Source organism: Zeus faber (genome assembly GCF_960531495.2).
Source record: "Zeus faber genome assembly, chromosome: 4".
In the NCBI taxonomy this organism is placed as follows: domain Eukaryota; kingdom Metazoa; phylum Chordata; class Actinopteri; order Zeiformes; family Zeidae; genus Zeus; species Zeus faber.
Genome location: NC_137191.1, coordinates 15064776 through 15084607, shown reverse-complemented (window position 1 = coordinate 15084607; position 19832 = coordinate 15064776). Strand labels below are relative to the sequence as shown.

General features: G+C 45.1%; 1 protein-coding gene across 1 annotated transcript; it reads right to left on the bottom strand.

Moving 5' to 3' along the window:
- Positions 1–1714: 1714 nt before the first annotated feature.
- LOC307228924 (protein kinase C beta type-like) lies at positions 1715–19675 on the bottom strand. Its single transcript, XM_079998775.1, has 17 exons — positions 19442–19675; positions 18827–18858; positions 12802–12884; positions 8859–8970; positions 7976–8104; positions 7277–7433; positions 6862–6996; positions 6665–6761; positions 6344–6502; positions 5883–6056; positions 5324–5415; positions 5151–5213; positions 4927–5065; positions 4738–4818; positions 4406–4513; positions 4030–4170; positions 1715–3473 (listed from the first exon to the last, which is right to left on the bottom strand). The coding sequence occupies exons 1-17, from the start codon at positions 19603–19605 to the stop codon at positions 3318–3320; spliced, it is 2022 nt and encodes a 673-aa protein (XP_079854901.1). The 5' UTR covers positions 19606–19675; the 3' UTR covers positions 1715–3317.
- Positions 19676–19832: the final 157 nt, after the last annotated feature.

Genomic DNA, 19832 nt, shown 5'->3' with positions numbered 1-19832 from the left:
AATGAAAATGAAAATTAAGACTGGACATCCAAAAAAGAACCCCCCCCCCCAAAAAAAACAAAAAAACATTCCTTGCCTTCACACCCAGCCCGACACGTGTAAAGACACATACATGACGCATTGATCATGGAATGTTGATGACATAACTTTTACAGGCTGAGCAGAAATAATCAAGTAAACAAACACACAACTGTTACTGATCAATAGTGCACGTACACACAGCTGCACATTTTACTGCGGCTCTGACTGCTGGCGCCCCACACACACACACACACACACACACACACACACACACACACACACACACACACACACACACACACACACACACACACACACACACACACACACACACACACACACACACACACACACACACACACTTAACCGTTTACCACATTTGTTGTATGTCTACTACATGTGTTGATGGTGAGTGTTTTGTATGGGGGTGGGGTTGTAATGTAAAGTGCTGGTGTGTGGTATCGAACTATGATATATGTCAATGCAGTGTGTGTGTGTGTACACGGACAGGGCTTGATTCAGGGTGTGGTGATGAGACGTTGGCTGAGGCTTCTGTGGGTTTGATTTTTGGAACGGTTGGGGTTGTAGTTGGGCCGGGGGTCCAGGCAGAGGTGGAGGGAGGTCATTAGACTTGGATGATGTACTCGGGGTTGGTGTAGGAGAAACCTTGGAACTCCATCTGGTCCAGGTTCATGATGAAGAGCTTGTCTGTGGGCGTCAGCTCTACAGCCATCTTGGTGAACTCCTTGTCAAAGTTTCCCACGTCACGGCGAGATTTCTGAGCAGACAAAGGGCAGACAGACAAGGGTCGGTCGGGGGAAATGAAGAGGACTATGTTGGTGTCATTTTAGTTTAAAAAGGAAAATATCAAGTGTTGTCAATGTGAACAGCATTGTGGTAATAGGACAAATGACAAGAACGCATTTCCAGAAAAGCACACTGATTGCAAATTCTCCCTTACCCCAGAAGAGGAATTTATACTACAAAACTGTAGATGGGCCACTATGAGGGTCATCAATGATTCCAAAAAGCACTGGAGAGCAAGGTAGCAAGACACACACCAAGACACACACACACACACACACACACACACACACACACACACACACACACACACACCTCAGAGACCCCTGACAGTTGAACAGTACGGACATAGATCCAGGACAAACTTCAAAAGCCAGGAAGAGGAATTCTCCAGAACAGACAGCCAGAAGTACAGACCACCGCAGACCAAACCACAGCCATAGAAGAAGTGACACAACCAAGTGGAAAGTGAAGTAGCGTGCCCCAAGCAATGTACATGGACACACACACACACACACACACACACACACACACACACACACACACACACACACACACACACACACACACACACACACACACACACACACACACACACACACACAGTATATATTTAAACATACACTTATACTTCCTACCTCCTTATTTGTCTCCCCAAAAGGCTTCCATCTGTATGGAGGGAGGGGGGGAGGGGGGGGGGGTAACCTTCCAAAATCTATTCTTTGGATCCATCTGAGGCCTAGGCACCCCATCTCAAATACTTCACCAGACAAGGAACAGCTCAGCTGACATTGTGTGTGGGCCTTGTTTTTGTGATGGATTTTGTCAATCTGCACGTGATAATAAGGCAGGCAACGCAGAATAAACTGGTAGGCACCATTGAGTATATTATCAGTTTCCAGTCATACAGGACAATTACACAATCCACAGTGACATCCCTCCTACTCATCCAAAACATCTATTGTGATGAGATATATATATATATATATATATATATATATATATATATATATATATATATATATAAATCACAAGCACCTTTGTTAATCAATTGCTGTTAACCAAACAGAATCATCATATTTATCCTTGATATCCATCATGAAATGACAAAAAGCGTGGTTGTCATTTATCTTCTCGGGACATGAATATACCAAGTCAGAACACCATATGAAACGTTTTGTAATACCCTGCATCATTCCAGTTAGAAAAGGCGACAACCTCACTGAAACTAAAATACACATCCGGTTGGATAATCATTTTACTAGTCTTTAAAATAAATTTCCAAGGAGATGTATTTATGAATTATCCTATTGTACTGTAATATTTTAGAACAAACAAGATATAATGCATATTTTAAAAATGGCACAAGACGTCAGCCATGGAGGATAAAGTATTTCTATCTACGTCCAATGAACCAACAACCTTTTTTGGCACAGTTGGACCAACTTCTGGAAGCTGATGCAATTTCTTAGGCCTCGCACAATTATGTTTCACCATGTGATCGATTCTTCCGTTTAAAAAGCTGTGGACCCTCCCCTCGTTGCCATGATTCAGAAAGATCCTTTCTCATCAGTTAACCTGAATTACAAAACAACACAGTGTAATAAGGCCAATACTCTCAGTAGCGATTCAGAAGATGATAGATGCTTTGAGACAGTCACTGAACTGTGTGCCTGACGCATGTAAAGACTTTCATCCTCAAACCAGTAATAACAAAAAATGAGCAAACATTTGGTTTACAACACCACGATATTGATTCAACTGAATGTTCAAACTGGAGCAGTATTTGGTCATATCAACAAAAGGTCATCGGTAGAAGGGAAAGTTAGTACTCACAGAACTACAGGGATACAAACTGTCGGGGTTTCGCTTGTATGGTCATACACGTACACTGTACAATCATAATACACCATGGATATTTTTCGATAGGTCTCCATTATCAATATGCAATATTAGACACTAAGCTAAAGCAGGCACAGAACGGACCTGAAGTGTAACTGGTGATTATATAGATATTTGTTTTTCTCTGGTGAGCCCAAATGGAACAGGGGGCTGTAAACTGCATACGACTAAGTGGCAGAGGTCCACATGTCTCTGCTTGTGTGAGCAGCGGTGCTGAATTATCGAGCTGAAGCCAAGCTCCTGCGTTGGAGAAGGAAAGTGGTACGGTTGATATGAGGTCTTAGAATTAACAGCAGCATTAATTTAGCACATGCTTAACCATGGTAAACAAGAAAAAAATAAAAAAATAAAAAACAAACAAACAAAAAAAAACAAAAAAACACTATCAGAGCTGGGGCGAACGCAGCCGCAGACTAGAGACCGAACACATAATGAACGTTATTGTTCCCGTATTTATCATGTAGGATAAGCTTTATACACAAGATATCATAGCATCTTTTCTATGTTATTGTTGTTCCCGGATATGACATCGTGATGACTCTGGGTGAGAGGAAGAGAATTATTAATCAGCCCTGGGATGTGTGACATGGTCAGGGACTTGAGGAATGGAGGTACTCAGGGTTAACAAATGTGAAGCCTTGGAACTCGTCCTGGTCCAGGTTGGCTATAAGTTCCTGGTCTGGGGGGGTCAGCACTGGGGGGTGGCGTGTGAAAAAACGATCAAAGTTCTCCGCATCACGCCCACACTGCCGTGAAAAGGAGAGAGACAGAGAGAAAGAAAAGAGATATGGGAGGGAGAGAGATATTGGGGAGAAATGAAGGAATGTACGTGAGTATGAGGGAAAGGTGGAGGAGAGGGGAAAAAACAAAAAAAAGACAACAAATAGAAAAAAGAGAAATACAACTAAAATATGATATCAACCAATCAAATCATTCACAGCCAAGACTGTGGATTTCCATTGGTCCATAAATGAGCCAATGACATTTCAGTTCCATCATTGGTGACTGCATCCACAGACGACATTTGAGCGTTTGTTGGAGCGGTGACCAATGTCAGGTGATGGTTGGGTTTGGGGGCAGGAATGAGTGAGCCAGTCGCTGTCTGACTTACCTGATGTTACACAGCTGTCACAAAATGTGTGTGTTGTCTATTTATTGTCTGTGCTGCAGAAGATATCCTTTCCGTCTTGACCGTTTGTGACAGTAAGTCAAAAAAAAAGCCCCACCCTGACAGTTCTCTGATAGTAGGCGTAGGTATAGGTGTGTGTGTGTGTGTGAGTGTGTGTGTTCAGCCATACTCACAGCTTTAGGTTTAAAAGGTGGCTGGACTTCCTTGTTCTCTAATTTCTCCCAGTCTATATAGCGGAAGAAGGCGTGTTCCTTTATGTCTCTCTCCCCCTCTGGACCACAGCCGAGACGTTTACCCGGGTGCTTGGTCATCAGCTGGATCAAGACATACGCGCGTGCGCGCACGCACGCGCACGCGCGCGCACGCGCACACGCACACGCACGCACGCACACACACACACACACACACACACACACACACACACACACACACACACACACACACACACACACACACACACACACACACACACACACGCTTAAAACATGACCAACATTTTTCTTTCCCCACAGAGTTTTTGTGTTTAGGCGTCGATATGTCTGTCCATACCCCCTTGCAGATAGCGACAGCCTCTTTGGACATGGCTTTAGGGTAGGACACATGATGCTCCATGATGGACTGGAACAGTTCATCTTCATCCTCCCCGTCAAATGGCGGCTGAAAAAGGGATAAAGCAACTTTTTTTTTTTTTTTTTTTTTCCCCCATTCCAATCCTGCAGCATGCTGCATTTTGCCACCCAAATTATGCATAGAAAAATGTAATGCATGAATTCATGCACAACTAGGGATGGGCATTGAAAAACACACACACACACACACACACACACACACACACACACACACACACACACACACACACACACACACACACACACACACACCTGTCCAGCCAACATCTCATAGAGCAGAACGCCAAAGGCCCACCAGTCCACAGACTTCCCATAAGGCTGGTAGGCGATGATCTGAAGGAGAAAGCCGGAGGAGAAGATGTGTGTTAGACATTCAACCTCACACACAGAACATCCACAAAAGGATAGAAGCAGCTCTACACCGACTTACAAAATACACACCTCTGGGGCGATGTAGTCTGGCGTTCCACAGAACGTTTTGGTGGTAACCCCGTCAAGCATGTTCTCTTTGCACATGCCAAAATCCGCTATCTTAATATGACCCTCAGAATCCAGCATGACATTGTCCAACTTCAGATCCCTGGGTAAATACACACATTATGTACACGTGTATTCTGAAAGGCGCATTGGAACGTAAACTCAAGCTCATTTACTGGTCCGCTCACCGATACACAATGCCTTTGGAGTGCAGGAAGAAGAGTCCGATGGCAATCTCTGCAGCATAGAACCTTTCACACACAAAAAAAAATGGCAACTTCTTTACCATCTGTGTTGGTGAATTCATGCTCTATAGGCCATACAACACAAGTGCACATTGTGTATATGTGTGCATACTTACACAGCATGAGGCTCCTTAAACTTGCCAACCTGCTGGATCTGGTACATGAGATCCCCTCCATTGATATACTCCATCACAAAATACAAACGGTCCTTGGGGAGAAAAAAAAAAAAAAAGAAGATGTTAGGCAATACTGAAAGATGAGGTCTGGGTAAAAGAAAGAAAATATGCCATCGTACTACAATGTAACTTTGCTGAAGATAGTATCTGTACTTCTCAACCACCAGAGAAAGCACCCGCTCTCAGTCACTGTTTTTGGTCTGACATTCTTTAACCCGGTGAACAGGGCTACTTTTGGGGCGCTCTGGCCGCCACTTTTCCTGCATAGCACCGACAAGAGCATGCAAAGGGACGGGTGGAGAAAAAGACCAACGCAGGCCAGAAGTCATTTCGTCATACCACCGAGAGATTCGACACAAACGTGATTGCACCTTTAAAACTCCTTCAATGCCATGCAAAGTCTGTCCACATGTCTTGTGAAGTGGAGGTAAATTTAGTTTGCGGTGTGAGAGTTTGGATGAATGGACCCTCCAGACGACTGAGGGCGGGGATGCGCTACCATTGTCTGGAAGCAGGAATGGAGCTGGGTGAGGAAAGGTGGTTTTCCAGACAGGGCGAGGACTCTCTTCTCCACCATGGTGCACTCCACGTCGTCGTCTTGAATCACGACGTCTTTCTTCAGGATCTTAATGGCATACAACTCCTCGGCACCCTTGCGCTCGGCCAGCATCACCTGCGGAGGTGAAACGGGAAATGGCGAAACGCGTTTCAACTCAGGTCAAGACCGATTATTTTGGAAAGCCCTTCATCACAGCTACCGTCTCAAAGGGCTTACATGCCCACGTTGAAATGATTTTACCCTTTCACCCTCATGATACCCATAACCCCCTTGGCTTCACTCTAATACTCCAGATGGTGTGTGTGTGTGTGTGTGTGTGTGTGTGTGTGTGTGTGTGTGTGTGTGTGTGTGTGTGTGTGTGTGTGTGTGTGTGTGTGCGTGCACCCAGGCATGTGAATTACCTTTCCAAAGCTGCCCTTGCCCAGCACCATGATGAAGGTGAAGTCTGAGAGCTTGACGCGGTCCTGGTTTCCATTGCTGTCGTACTTCCATACAGAGGAGGAGTCCCCGCCGCCGCCGCCGCCGCCACTGCTGGGCTTCCCAGGACCCACCCTCGCCCTCTGGGGGCAAAGGGAGGCACACGGGGAGAAGAAGGGAAAGGGAAGATCGTAAACGGATTGGAACGAGGTGTAGAGATTGAGCATCAGCCTCATGTCGACGGATCGAGAGCGGCGTGCTTTCAAACCCAAATTAATCTGTTTTCTGCGTGCCGGTTTTCACACCTCGAACTTCTGCCGTAGTTCCTCATTGCCGTCCTCTCCCTCTGGCTGGACGGGAACATTGAAGTACTCTCCTTCCTCCTGGGACAGCAACTTAAACCTAAACCCCACATAAAAATAAATAAATAAATACAAATCATGTCAGGAATTACAGGATAATTTTTTTCCTGGCACTTCATCCTCCCCTCCCTCCATCTTACCATCCATCGATCCCTTGCTTCTGCAGCTCCGAGATGCCGAATGAGAGGGATCCCATGAAGTCATTTCTGCTGGTCAGGTCCCAGTCCCAGATTTCCACGGACAGACGACGGTCTTTGTCACTCTCTTTTAGCTTGCTGAGGTGTGGATCGAGAAGGATATCAGCGCCTCACACTTACACTTAAATTGAAGTTTACCGCATTTTACTACAATAAGCCCTAATAATATTAACGATGACTGAAGAAAAACAATGGGTGATGAGTGAAGGAGTTTGTCAAGCTCCCGACATTTTTCACTGGAGGATTATAAAATTTAGTAGATAGACTCTATAATAAACCGCCCAAAACCCCAAGCCTTAAGTGACCTTGAGCTAGTCGTAATCAACATGCAAACTGCTGAAACTTGAAAATGTCTCACAAGGTGAAGGTCTCATTCCATGTGGGATTCAGGCAACATTTGATGGTCTTAGTCTTCTGCTTGCTCTCACTCTTTGGGTCCGGAATCAGCTTGAGCTTGACGTAAGGATCTGACAACCCATTGGGGTCCATAGGCACCAGATTCCTGGCCTCCTTGACTGTGGAGAAGAGACACAGGTTCAAACAAAGAAAAAAATAATAATGATAATAAAAAAACAACACATCGTTAACGCATTTGATCCTGTTCATTATTTACGACAGGACAGCGAGAGGTCAAACCGTTCGTAAAATGTGTCAGACAGTTCAACTCTCTAGTCTATTCTGGCTTGCTCTGAAAAAGCCTGTCTGCTTCCGAAAAAACAATTAACAGCAGTTTAGCTTGTGTTCCACAATCAATCTGGGGCTGAAAGACAGAAAACAGGACGGGAGGAAGAGAGACACAGCATGTGGACGCATGTCCTGACAATATGGGGCAATCGTTTGATCATTGATCAACTAATGGACTTTCCAGTTTCAGTCTTACCTTTAAGAGGCTAATATTGGGGCTTTCTATCAATATCAAACTGTGTGTGTGTGTGTGTGTGTGTGTGTGTGTGTGTGTGTGTGTGTGTGTGTGTGTGTGTGTGTGTGTGTGTGTGTGTGTGTGTGTGAGACTGAGAAATGGGGAGAGAGCGAAGAGAGAGAGAGAGAGAGCCTTTACCAGTAACAGTAAGCGTTTCGTCAACGATCTTCGCCGAAATGTGGACGCGGCCTCTCCTCTCGGTGTGATCTGTTCCACACAGGCTGGGGACGTTGGCCACGCACCGTTTATGGATGTTCATCATACAGTCTAAAATGTAAAAGAAAAAACAAAGATAAAACAAAAGAAAATGCAGGGTTTTTATGCATTTATCATATGCTCAATCACATGCAAACAACGTATTGTGTTAACCAGAGCACACTGTAACTTTGTGTGACTACATTATACCTTTGAAATATAACCTTTAAAAATAAATAAATAAATAAATAAATTTTAAAAAAGAGAGCAATTGTTTAGAAAACAAGCAATGCATAAAAATATCTGCACAGATTATTGAGTTTGGGTCGGCAAAAACAGAGTCACCAGGTCTACTAAATTGTACAGCAAACAAAGAAGGGGGGAAAAAAAAACCAACCCAAAAAACAAACAAAAAAAAAAAACAACACACGCACACGCAAAACATTCCCTGGTTGTGCTTTGTAACAAGGGGAGGTCTCAGCGCCATGCAGGTGGGTGTTGGTTTCACTACGCCCACTAGATGTCAGGCTGCAGCGACGTCCAAACAGTCACATAACAGGCGTCATAACAACTTCCTTCAATTGAACACAAAGGTAAAAACTCATCAACTGGGCAGTGGAAAATATTCCTCTCCGCCCCCCCCCCCCCCCCCCCCCCCCCCCCCCCCCCCCCCCCAATTCTCTCTGAACCTGCTCTCGAAAAAATAAAAATCAAAAATAAAAGATGAGGGCATACTGGCTTGGGGATAGGAGACGCGAGGAGAGTGATATTCAGAATATTGAGGCTTTTTGTTGGGGGAAGCTTGACTCTTGCTGTGGAAACTTACGATCACATTTCATGCCCTGGTGGATCAGGCCGTAGAGCAGAGAGCCGCAGTGGTCGCAGAATGTCGGACTTGAGTAGGTGTGGACCTTAAACTTGTGTTTACTACGGGGGTCCTGGGGAGGAGGGGGGAGGAGGAGGAAGAAGGGGAGGTGACAAAGAGATGGAGGAGGAGGAGGAAAAAAAACCAAAAGAACTGGCATTAAAAATCTGTTCCAAACCTCCACCATAATGGACCACAACAAAATTTTAATACTGCAATGTTTAAATTACCACAGGGAATGCGGAGGGAGCGACATGGTGACAGCGAGCAGGGCAGCGAGAGAGTGAGAGATGTGTAAATATCACATGACTCATGTAAAGCAAGCCAACAGCATTTCCCCAAATTTTGCTGATTCATAGGTGAAGTGTGTGTGAGTATCTTCATCTGGTTCATTAACTCAAAGCAGCCAAGCAGCAAAACTCTCTCATCAGTGATATCTCAGCATGATGTGGGGAGGCAGGTTACCGGAGAAATAACAGAGGTTTGTGTGTGTCCGAGCATATGGGAGTGCACAGACACCCAGCTAGTGCTGACCTCCCCATATTTATTAATACCCACACTTTTGAACAGCACAAAGATTAATCAGTGACCAGATGCATAATAAATATTTAACTTAACACAGGCATCATAAACACACATGCGCGCACACACACACACGCGCGCACACACACACACACATGCGCGCACACACACACAAATGCGCACACACACACACACACACACACACACACACACACACACACACACACACACACACACACACACACACACACACACACACACACACACACACACACACACACACACACACACACACACACACACACACACACACACACATCTGTGTGGACAGCAGATTACAGAAAAGTAAATGTTATGATAGAAAATGGAGACAGAGCCAATAAATGACCAAAAGGAACAAGTGGAATATAGAGATGAAGGAGACGGACGGAGCCTTCTGGGGACACGAGGAGGAGGATCCTGTCTGGGTTTTCTGTTCTGGTACAATGAGACATGTTGGGTCTCATTAGGTTTCATCTGTGCACAGGGTATCTTCTAGAAGGATTTTGGCATGTTCAGGTGTGTTTAGGGAAACTCCAGTTGTGTTTTCTCGTGTTTGTATGTTCGGTAGTTTTCCAAAACTCGTCCCCCATCATCCAAACAATCATTGGATCCAATCTTTGATCAACTTTCCTCTTTCGGGCGCCTCCAGGAATTTGTGCAACAGTGCCACGGACCTTAAAAACGTGGTCGACCGATATCAGCGAATGGTTGATAGCACATGGGAGGGGGCCGAAGCTTAGGAAAACAATGGTTGGACAGAAAGACAAGTCGGCTGAAAAACTCATGGATGATTAGCCCAAGGCAGTCCAACTGAATGAACAAGCTGCTATTTTAGCCAATAAAGGAGAAACGCCGCTGAAATCCCAAAGCGTATAAAGTTGCACTGATTGAAAAGGACAGGGCAGATGAGCTTCCTGCTGCCTCACTGACAGCTCCAAAGGAAGGGCTCTCCAGCAGGAGGCTGCCCACCAACTCAGAGCTGCAAGAGCCAAAACGAAGGAGAAAGATGAGCCACAGCCTTCCCCCTTTGAGTAGGAAAGACATGTGTGATGTATTCTGAAAGCCAAACAAGTGGAACTGTTGAAATGTTATTTGGCCCATCTTTCTACACAAACCGCATCATATAGTCAAAGGCAAAATATACACAGAGATACAAGATTATCCATCCGACCCAGGATCTCTGACCTCACAACGGGATGAAATCAGATGGGCTCAAAACTTTAAAATCACCCAGACGAAGGAAATAATCTAATTTCATTTCATCCCAGTAGGCTAGAAAAGCTGCATAGAGCTGAAAGCCAGTCGTCCTCCCAAACGTTGACACTGAGATCACAGAAAGAAAGATTTAAGGGAAGGGCTTTCTTCATGAGGTTATTCGTTTTGATATCATTTGTAGGTGATCCGTAGGGGGGGGGGGGGGAAGCGGGATAAACGATCCTTAAAAACGTCAACAGTTTCAGTTTTGTTTGTACACAGCAAAAGACTAGGGGACACTTTTGTTTTCCATGTGAAATATGGACTTGTGACACCTTTGAGATGGTACTGTGAGGGGGCCCATAAAAATAGATTTAGGGCTATAAAAATAGACCATTTTCACAGATTACATTCCATCCAACTGTAAACACAAAGTATAGTGCTAGTCCACAGTGCAATATCAAAGTTATGCAATACCATAAAATAGTCAAAAACCACGGCAACCACACAACAACTAGACGTAGTGTTTGCCACCGTGCCCTGTAGTCGTACACATTTGGCCGAATGATCAATTCTTGGCAGGTGGGATCAGATTTAACATTAAAAGAAAAACTTTTAAACAGAAATCAGAAATCAGCAGATGGATAAACCGTAGTATTCCCAGCAAGCCGCCGTGGTCTGGCGTCGCTCGATCCAAGACACGCTGCGTTGGCATTAAGACTCAAGGCTGCGACGCTAAAGACTTAATAGATGGCGAGTCGGCAGAACGCCTACACGTCGTCATTTGGGAGCGTCGGTAACAATAACAAGCCTATGGCCGTCCGTCAGCAGACTCCTGCGTTGATGATACTGTGTCTAAGTCTATGAACACAATGGGACACAATAGGTGATGAGAAAGAGGAAGTGACAGAGAGAGAGAGAGGGGAGAGAGAGAGAGAGAGAGAGAGAGAGAGAGAGAGAGAGAGAGAGAGAGAGAGAGAGAGAGAACATCATTTCACTTGACCTGTAACCGTAATGAACCAGGCGGGCGTGGTGACCACTAAGAGCTGACTCCTCGAAGTGGAAGGGCGACAGTCCTTGAAGCTCAAACGGTGAACGATGTAACAAAGAGCTCTCAACCTCATGTGTGAAAATGTTTGGGAGGCACAGTTGGCCCCGGTTTCAGGCACCTCTTTTACGCTGGGCGAGTAGAGGGGAGAACAGAGGAGGCTTTGTTTCAGTTGGCCTGCGACCATGTTGTACGGGGTGAAAAACCAAGCCGGCAGGAAGCCCCGGTGGCGCTAGAAGGCAGCCGCTAAAAAGGCCCGAGTACAGCCCAGAAGCTCCTAAAGTCATTCCAGAACACGCCCCCGGCGTCGAGGTTCCGAGAGGCTGAAACGGACGAAAATTGGTGATACGGAGCAAAAAGTGGAAGAGATCTGTGGAGAATCACAAACACAAGATTTGGCTCCCTGGCTGCAAGAGGCAGCTGTACTCTGTGAAACTACTGTACCGTTCCCACACGGAACCACCAAAACAATGTCACCATGTACTGGTGTTTGTTACAACTTCCAAAACCTTTCCATCGGCCAAATGCGGCGCTGATAACCATCTGGAAAGGCATTTGCTATGATCCTTTTTAATGTCCAGGCTCTCAGCGGGCCGCGTCATTTTTTATTTTACACAACAGCTGCAGTGTAACAACCCAGAGTTTGGTATTGTACTACCTCTTCCCGATATCCGTAACAGTAGAATCCATCACTTCCTGTGCAGCAGTATTTTTTCGCCTGTGTACTACTTTCTTTGCACAGATGCTCCGAATCAATAATAATAGTAATAATCAATCAGTCCTGACGCTTCATGTTCGGTGATTTTGCGATAAAAAAATAAAAAAACGTAATCGCATCCAGCTTTAGATGTTATAAAAACAGAAAATAAAAGAGTACACAACATGTTGTGCAAGAGGGCGGCTTGGAAAAATGTTGGATTGCTCCAATGACAAAGCTCTTTCATCGTCTATAAAGTGCTTCTCTAACAGCCGGTTTAATTTATCATCACAGCACTTCATATGAGCCAGAAAGTGTGTTACGTTATAAGATCTATTATGATAGAAATGGAGTTCTATTTTTCGGGCAATGTGGAGGTGGTGTTGTATTGTTTTACTTACGTCTGACGCTGGACCCTTGTCCGCCCCCGGACAGGAGAAGGTGACAAACTCATGACAGCGTTTATGGACGACAAAACAGCACACTAGGGGGGAGAAAGAGAAAGACAGCATCACAGCAAATAAAATACACGGCTGATATTGTCAGTCGAGCATGCAACGGGCTAAGAACAGCTCATCACTTTACACCTACTGTACTTACTTAAAAATTTAATTTATATCTGAGTTCTCAGCATGTTGAAAGAACTGTCGCGCAGCATGAGAAACCCTTGCAAAATTGACTTCAGACAGTAAATAACACATTATTTGCAGTATAATAAAACATTAAAATTATTTAAAAAAAATAATACAATGAAAAACATGACAAAGAATGACATGACAGACAGTGCATGTGCGGAGGTAGAGTGGGCAGCGACTGGAGGGGGGGCTCTGTTGGAAACATGTGAACGTTGCAGAATAACCGCACAGAGTTCGTAACACCGCCGATGGCGCGAAGGGGATAGATCTGGCGAGAACATTTCTGTCCTGTCCATGACTTGGCGGGAAAGCTGCTCATGACGCTACAGACCGCAACGGAACAGACAGTCTGCCAAAATCTCTGCGAGCAGAGACTTCGAAAAAGACATAAAGGAGATGGAGAGAGAGAGAGAGAAAGAAACACAAACGCAGACCGAAAGAGAGGGAGGGAAAATGGTGTGTAATGTAATAATGTCCATGTGGGGGCGGGAAGGGGTCGGGGGCATAGCCGGGTTCGAGGCAGTGCCAAAGCGTCGCAGAATTAAATGAGAGTGTGCGTCTGCAGAAACAGGCAGGAGGTACAAGCGGCGGAAAGCAGAAGCGACGGGGAGAAGGCAGAGGAGAAGAGAGCATCGGAGGAAAGAGCAGGACACGGTTCATAAATCAGCTCTGTCATCCACACACATTCCATTGATAGACAGGCCTAGTGACCTGCCAAGGAGGTCTATCGTCTGTTGCCTAGCAACCAGGCTGAGCACCTAAAGAGGAGTCAAGTCACAGCCCCCGTCCACGACAAGACAGCGTTGCTCACAGATCAAGATCTCGCGAAAAAGCCTCAAGCACAAGGTCTACGGGATGAGAAAATGATGACGAGATAAAAATCAGTTTAAGCATTAAGGAATTCCACCGGCTCGGAGCATACCGACCGCGCTGTTCTTATACCTTAAATAGACAACACTGTACAGTAAGCGGAGGTAACACGCACACCACCTTTTCTGAAACTCAAGTATTGTTTTTTGTTGTGTTTTTTTTTTATTTCGCCATCATTTATGTCACAAAGCATTTTGGGCTGGGCTTTTTCCCGTTTCTTGTTTTGTTTTGTTATTTTCCTTGAACATTATCGTTTTCAGGTTACCAACCTTGGAAAGATTTCACCTCTGGGCTATTTTTGACTGAAAGGACACACTGGCTTCTACAAAAGTGCTGCAGTGTTAGAGGTATTCTAAAATAAGCAATGGGTTTGGATTGGCAGCCACAGGTATGTTATCAAAGTCTCCTGTTACCCATCTGTTAGCCAATCAATAACAAAGATACAATTCCAGTTGTCGGCCATCAAGTAATCGACGAGCACGATAGCCTTTCACCCGCAGACTGAATCCAATCAATAATGACGACACCATGCTGAGCAGCAGAAATTAAGGCGTATTGATGGAATTTTACAATCATCTCCAAGAGATCCAATCTCATCAACAGAACTGTAGCCTGGTTCACTGTTAATTCCCTATAAGCAACGGGGAGAACCCCCCCACCCCCCCAAAAAAAAGTTTGTCGTTTGAGGCCGAAAAAGGACTCATCAAACTTCATCATCATAACAATGCTCTTCTGTGATCTATTTGGATTCTGGAATAATGAGATGAGCACTGAAGTGGTGAGATCCAACAATGACTCAGTTGGCCTAACAGGTACAGCACTTGTCCCATTATCAGGTAGGAAGGTGCAACTAATACTGAGAGAATCCACAGCAACAAAGAGAGGAGGAGTGCGAGGGGTGGTCAATTTTTTTTCCCCCTGCTTGTATTGCGACTGTCAATGTGATTTGCAAAAGGAAAACCTTGTAAAATATTTGTAATTGTAGCTTTTTGTTGTGATCAAAAGTTAGAATATAATAAAAATATATATATATGGCAAACTGCAACAGTATGATAAAAATAAATAAATAAATAAATAAAATGCCAACAAAGTAAATTGCTGTGCTTTAGGTGGAGCAACACTGGAAACAATTTATATCTCACGGAACTCTCATCGGCCTATTTTATCAAAAACGAAACAAAAACTAATGAGAAATAAATTAAAAACTCACCTTGAGTTACATTTTTAACTTTAAATTTTCTCAACCAGTTACAATGAGCAGCAACCACATTGTCAAGACAACCCCCTGTACGGTTGTCGCACGTTTCAAAATATAAGCAACATCTTATCCCTTTTCTGTTTCCTCATCAAATCAATTCTGTGACATGAGAACACGAATGTGATTAGACTGTCAAAATTTACCCATGGGATCTCTTAAAAAAAAAATAATAATAATAATAATAATAATAATAATTAGATTCAATTTTTTTTGGTGCAAATATACAAAAACATTTTCAGGCAATGTAGATTCCTTGCTATGCAAGTCAGCCGATTTAAGTCAACTGTGTTGATTCATTAGGTGAAAAGAAATCGCATAATAATTCAGTATGAGATTAATTTTGCCCAATGGTAAAATTTGGGTGACTTATCCTTCCTGGTATCCTACTTTTTACGTTTTATTTTTGTATATACTATAAAATCATAAATTGGACATTCTGATTTGACATTCTAATCTGATACCATATTGTGAAGACTAGCACATCTCCACGATGATTTAAAATAAAAAAGGGACTTTATTGGGCAAGAACAACTTCACAACGATCTAGTCCTAATTTTGATCAGACATCTGGATCCAAGTTTGTGTAACTCCCTCCGCTTACCATAAAACCGATAAGCGGGGAACTTCCTCTTATGCAGCGTGTACACACACACACACACACACACACACACACACACACACACACACACACACACACACACACACACACACACACACACGTACACACACGTACACACACGTACACACACGTACGTTCAAGGGGAAGGTGGGTTGATAGAAAGTAGGCACAACTTTACTTGTAGAACAGGTATTTTCACACACCCATTTTAGTTGGAATCAACCTTTTTTCAAGTGCACACAGCAGTTACACGTCAGAACAAGTCCATACCAGATGTGTGACATTCCTCCTGGCACTACAGAATGTTGACTATGTACGTTGCTCTCATTTACACTAACGACGTGTTCTTTGTTTAACCCCCTGGCTCTTTACTCCTCTGAACACGCCTTCCCTCTCCCTGTCTCCATCTCTGGCTTTCCCTGCCTCGTGTTGTGTTGTCACGGAATGTAAACACCGTCAGGTAGTTGTATAATCTCACTGAAACTCTAATTTTATGCTTGCTGGCCTTATATTTCACTTCATTCGCCCATTCAGTGTTTCTACGAGGAGCTTCTCAGCCTCGCCAGTCCTGTGACACGGCATCATGATTATATGGTTGTGAACTCAATTTAAGAGGCTAAAAGAGGACTGGTTATGAAAAACTCCCTTTTTTTAATTTTTTTTTTTTCTTAGTGCTTACACACACACACACACACACACACACACACACACACACACACACACACACACACACACACACACACACACACACACACACACACACACACACACACAGTTAGTTTGTCGTAGGCTGCCTATTTCAGAAAACATGTGGTGAAACGAGCTGTTTGGCTTTGCAGCCCTGATATACGTCATCTCAGTGATAAAAGTCACTTCGGTGGAATTAGAACCTGCCTCGGACTGAGTAACTCCACCCACGACCGGAGCGCCACCGGACCCACAAGCTTCGAAGCTAAGAGCGAAGCATGGCAAGCGCTATGTTGTTGGCTGAAGAGACCAGCACAAATCTTTTAAAAGAAAATAGGAGATAATACCGGCTGTCCGCCACAAAACTGCAGACGATGGAGATGTAAGTATTTAAAAAAAGCAAACAGACAAAACCGTAGATTAATTTATTTTCAAATACACACACACATTTTTATATGCATTCTTATTCTTCAAAATATTCTTATATTTTAATTCTATTTTCCGACGTCTCTGTAGTTGAATGAAAGAAAAAAGCCCCAGGCCGGGCCGTATCCCACTCTGCTTAATCTTATTTGTCACACACCGGCCACAACACATGCACTCATGCAGCGACGGCGACCAACACGCAGGCACGCACGCGCACACGCAGGCACGCACGCACACACGCACACGCACACACACACACACACACACACACACACGCTTCAAATGGTGGCCGGCGAAACTTGTTCTCTGCTTTTGACCCATCCTGGCTTGTCCTTCCTCCGGGGGGCAGCCAGGAGCAGAGGGCAGCATACAGCGACACGCCCGGGGACCAACTACAAGTGTCCATCGCCGGTCAGACGAGGATGTTGTGCATGTTTTTGGTGGGGGTCCTTACTGATGTTACAAGGAGGAAACCCCATGTGAGCACGGGGAGAACATGCAAACTCCACACAGAGAGGCTCCTAATCGGGAGATAACCCACCGGAGTGCGGTGCGGGAATGGAACCCAGGACCTTCTTGCTGTGAGGCAGCAGTGCAATGCGCTGTGCGACCGTACACACGTAGATCTAATATGAGCGGAGAATTTTGAGACTGCATTGCTTATTTCTCGCCTCAAATCTGTTCAGAACCAGATTTTGGTGGACAGATGAGGTGAAATCAGTGAAATTTTACAGACTAAAAGCAACAGAACCCGTAGTGAAGCTCAAATCCCCGGGTGCCTCGGGAGAGTGGCTTCTCTCACTTAAACAAAGCGTCAGGAACACAAAGGATTTAGAATTATGTTTCGAACGGCTAGAATCCATAATCTGAGTGGTATTTTCAGAAAAAAAAAAACGAAAACAAAAAAAAACTTCAAATACCCGTTTTGGGAACCCCAGACCTATATTACCTTGCTGAAAAGTATCATAATAGGCCCTCACTAGATATCCAGGAAAATTCTGATTCTGAAAGCCTTATATACAAATATAGAGTTCTGCAGATTCCTTCGAGATGCTGGCGGCGACTGTGTAACGTCCATAAGATATATAAATTCCATAAGCTATGATCACTCACCCCCTGGCAAACATGAAAGCAATGCTCTACTGAAGGCAGGAGGGGATATTGTGTGTGTAATGCAGACACACAGACATTTAAGGGTTAGTCTCATACACCTTCAGTGGATTTCCTGTATCAGCACAAAAACCATCAACAACGCTCAAGCCTGGAGGGACAGAGTTACGTCGTATACACGGCAACTCTACATAGTCCTTTATCTGCTGAGCAAAGCAACAATCCTCTACCGGGCGCAGTAATATTGCACCTAATGTGCACATTAGGGCATGTGATGGACGGCAATTTGCTTCTTTGGTGTCCAAGATGACTGATAAACAAGAGTAAGCGATACTGGAAGATAATAAATAACACTATATTAACAACTAGTCATTTGGAGGGCGTCTCTTTGGTTGGAGTTTTGTTACATCGATGCATGTTGATGAAACCTGCCATCTTACATCACAGAATTCACACCTCATCTCAACGCCCATCAACCAATCAGACGTCCTGCTTACTGCCAGTCGACGGGGTGGAAAAAGATATAGATGTAATTCAAAATTCCATTCCCATCGATCATTGGCAAGAACCAGACTCCTAAACTTCCACTTTATTCTGCTCTTTTTACACTTTGTTGCTCGTCCCAGTCTGTGTTATTGTTATGCAACCACCACATTACTGTGTTTGACAGTTGCCAGCCATGTCAACAGCCCTCAAGTATTGGCTTTCTTCCCAACTTCTATATAACTAACTCACACACACACACACACACACTCACACACACACACACACACAAACAAACACATACACACAGTACTGACATTTGGAGATGAGCCACTTACCTTGGCACTGGAATCCCTGTTTCCCAAATCCCCTGTGCACAAAAAAAAAAAAGGAAAATCAAAAATGAATCAGTGAACTCCAAAAGATCAAAAAATAAATAAAAATGTGAGCATCCATTCACACCGTGTGATGCACACTCAAACACAAACGCCTCCGCGCGCGTGCACACGCGCGCACACACACACAGCTGCACACACACACATACACACACACACACACACACACACACAGCTGCAGCCGCAGCACTGTGCCCAGTGTCCGTCAGCTGCATTCCTCTACCTGTCCTCCCGTTAGGCCGAGCAACGAAAGCTCTGCGACTACCGAGACACACACACACACACACACACACACACACGATATTGTCGCATTGTACAAACTGGGGAAAGGCGTAGCGCAGTGCCACAGAATGAAGCTGTGTGTGTGTGTGTGTGTGTGTGTGTGTACGCGCGCCCGTGGAGGCCACTAAAACCCGCAGCAGCAAGTGAATCACCTGTGTCCTGCGGTATCCAGCACTACCTCTCTCTTTCGCTCTCGCACGCACGCACGCACGCACACCTCCACTCTACACGCCGCACGCACGCACGCACGCACGCACGGACGCGCGCTTCGCTCACCAGATGAAGTCCGTGCAGTGGCTGCAGAAGGTGGGCTGCTTGAAGAAGCGCGCGATGAACTTGTGGTTCTTCACCTCGTGCACGTTCTTCTGGCGCAGGGCTCCCTGGCGCGCGAAGCCCCGCGCGCTCTCCGGCGCCTCTCCGTCGCTGCTCGGGTCAGCCATCTTAACGAGGAAGCGACGGAACGACGAGGGGAAGGGAAGAAGACGAGCTGCGGGGGAGAGCGAGCGAGCGAGCCTCCTCCTCCTCCTCCTCCTCCTCTCAGCCCCACTGGCCGCCTCGGCGTCACCTCGTCCACGCCGCGAGACGCTGCCGCTGCTGCTTCCGGCGGGTCCTCGCGCCGCACACCTGCTCCCCTGTTCACACCGCTGTGCTGCCGCTCTGTCTGTCT

Excerpts from the sequence above, each read along its gene's own strand:
- LOC307228924 (XM_079998775.1), bottom strand. The coding sequence starts at position 19,605 with ATGGCTGACCCGAGCAGCGACGGAGAGGCGCCGGAGAGCGCGCGGGGC. Across the intron at positions 5,214-5,323 it reads TTTAAGGAGCCTCATGCTGT|GTTCTATGCTGCAGAGATTG; the intron begins GTAAGTATGCAC and ends TGTGTGTGAAAG. Across the intron at positions 4,819-4,926 it reads CAGACTACATCGCCCCAGAG|ATCATCGCCTACCAGCCTTA; the intron begins GTGTGTATTTTG and ends TTTCTCCTTCAG.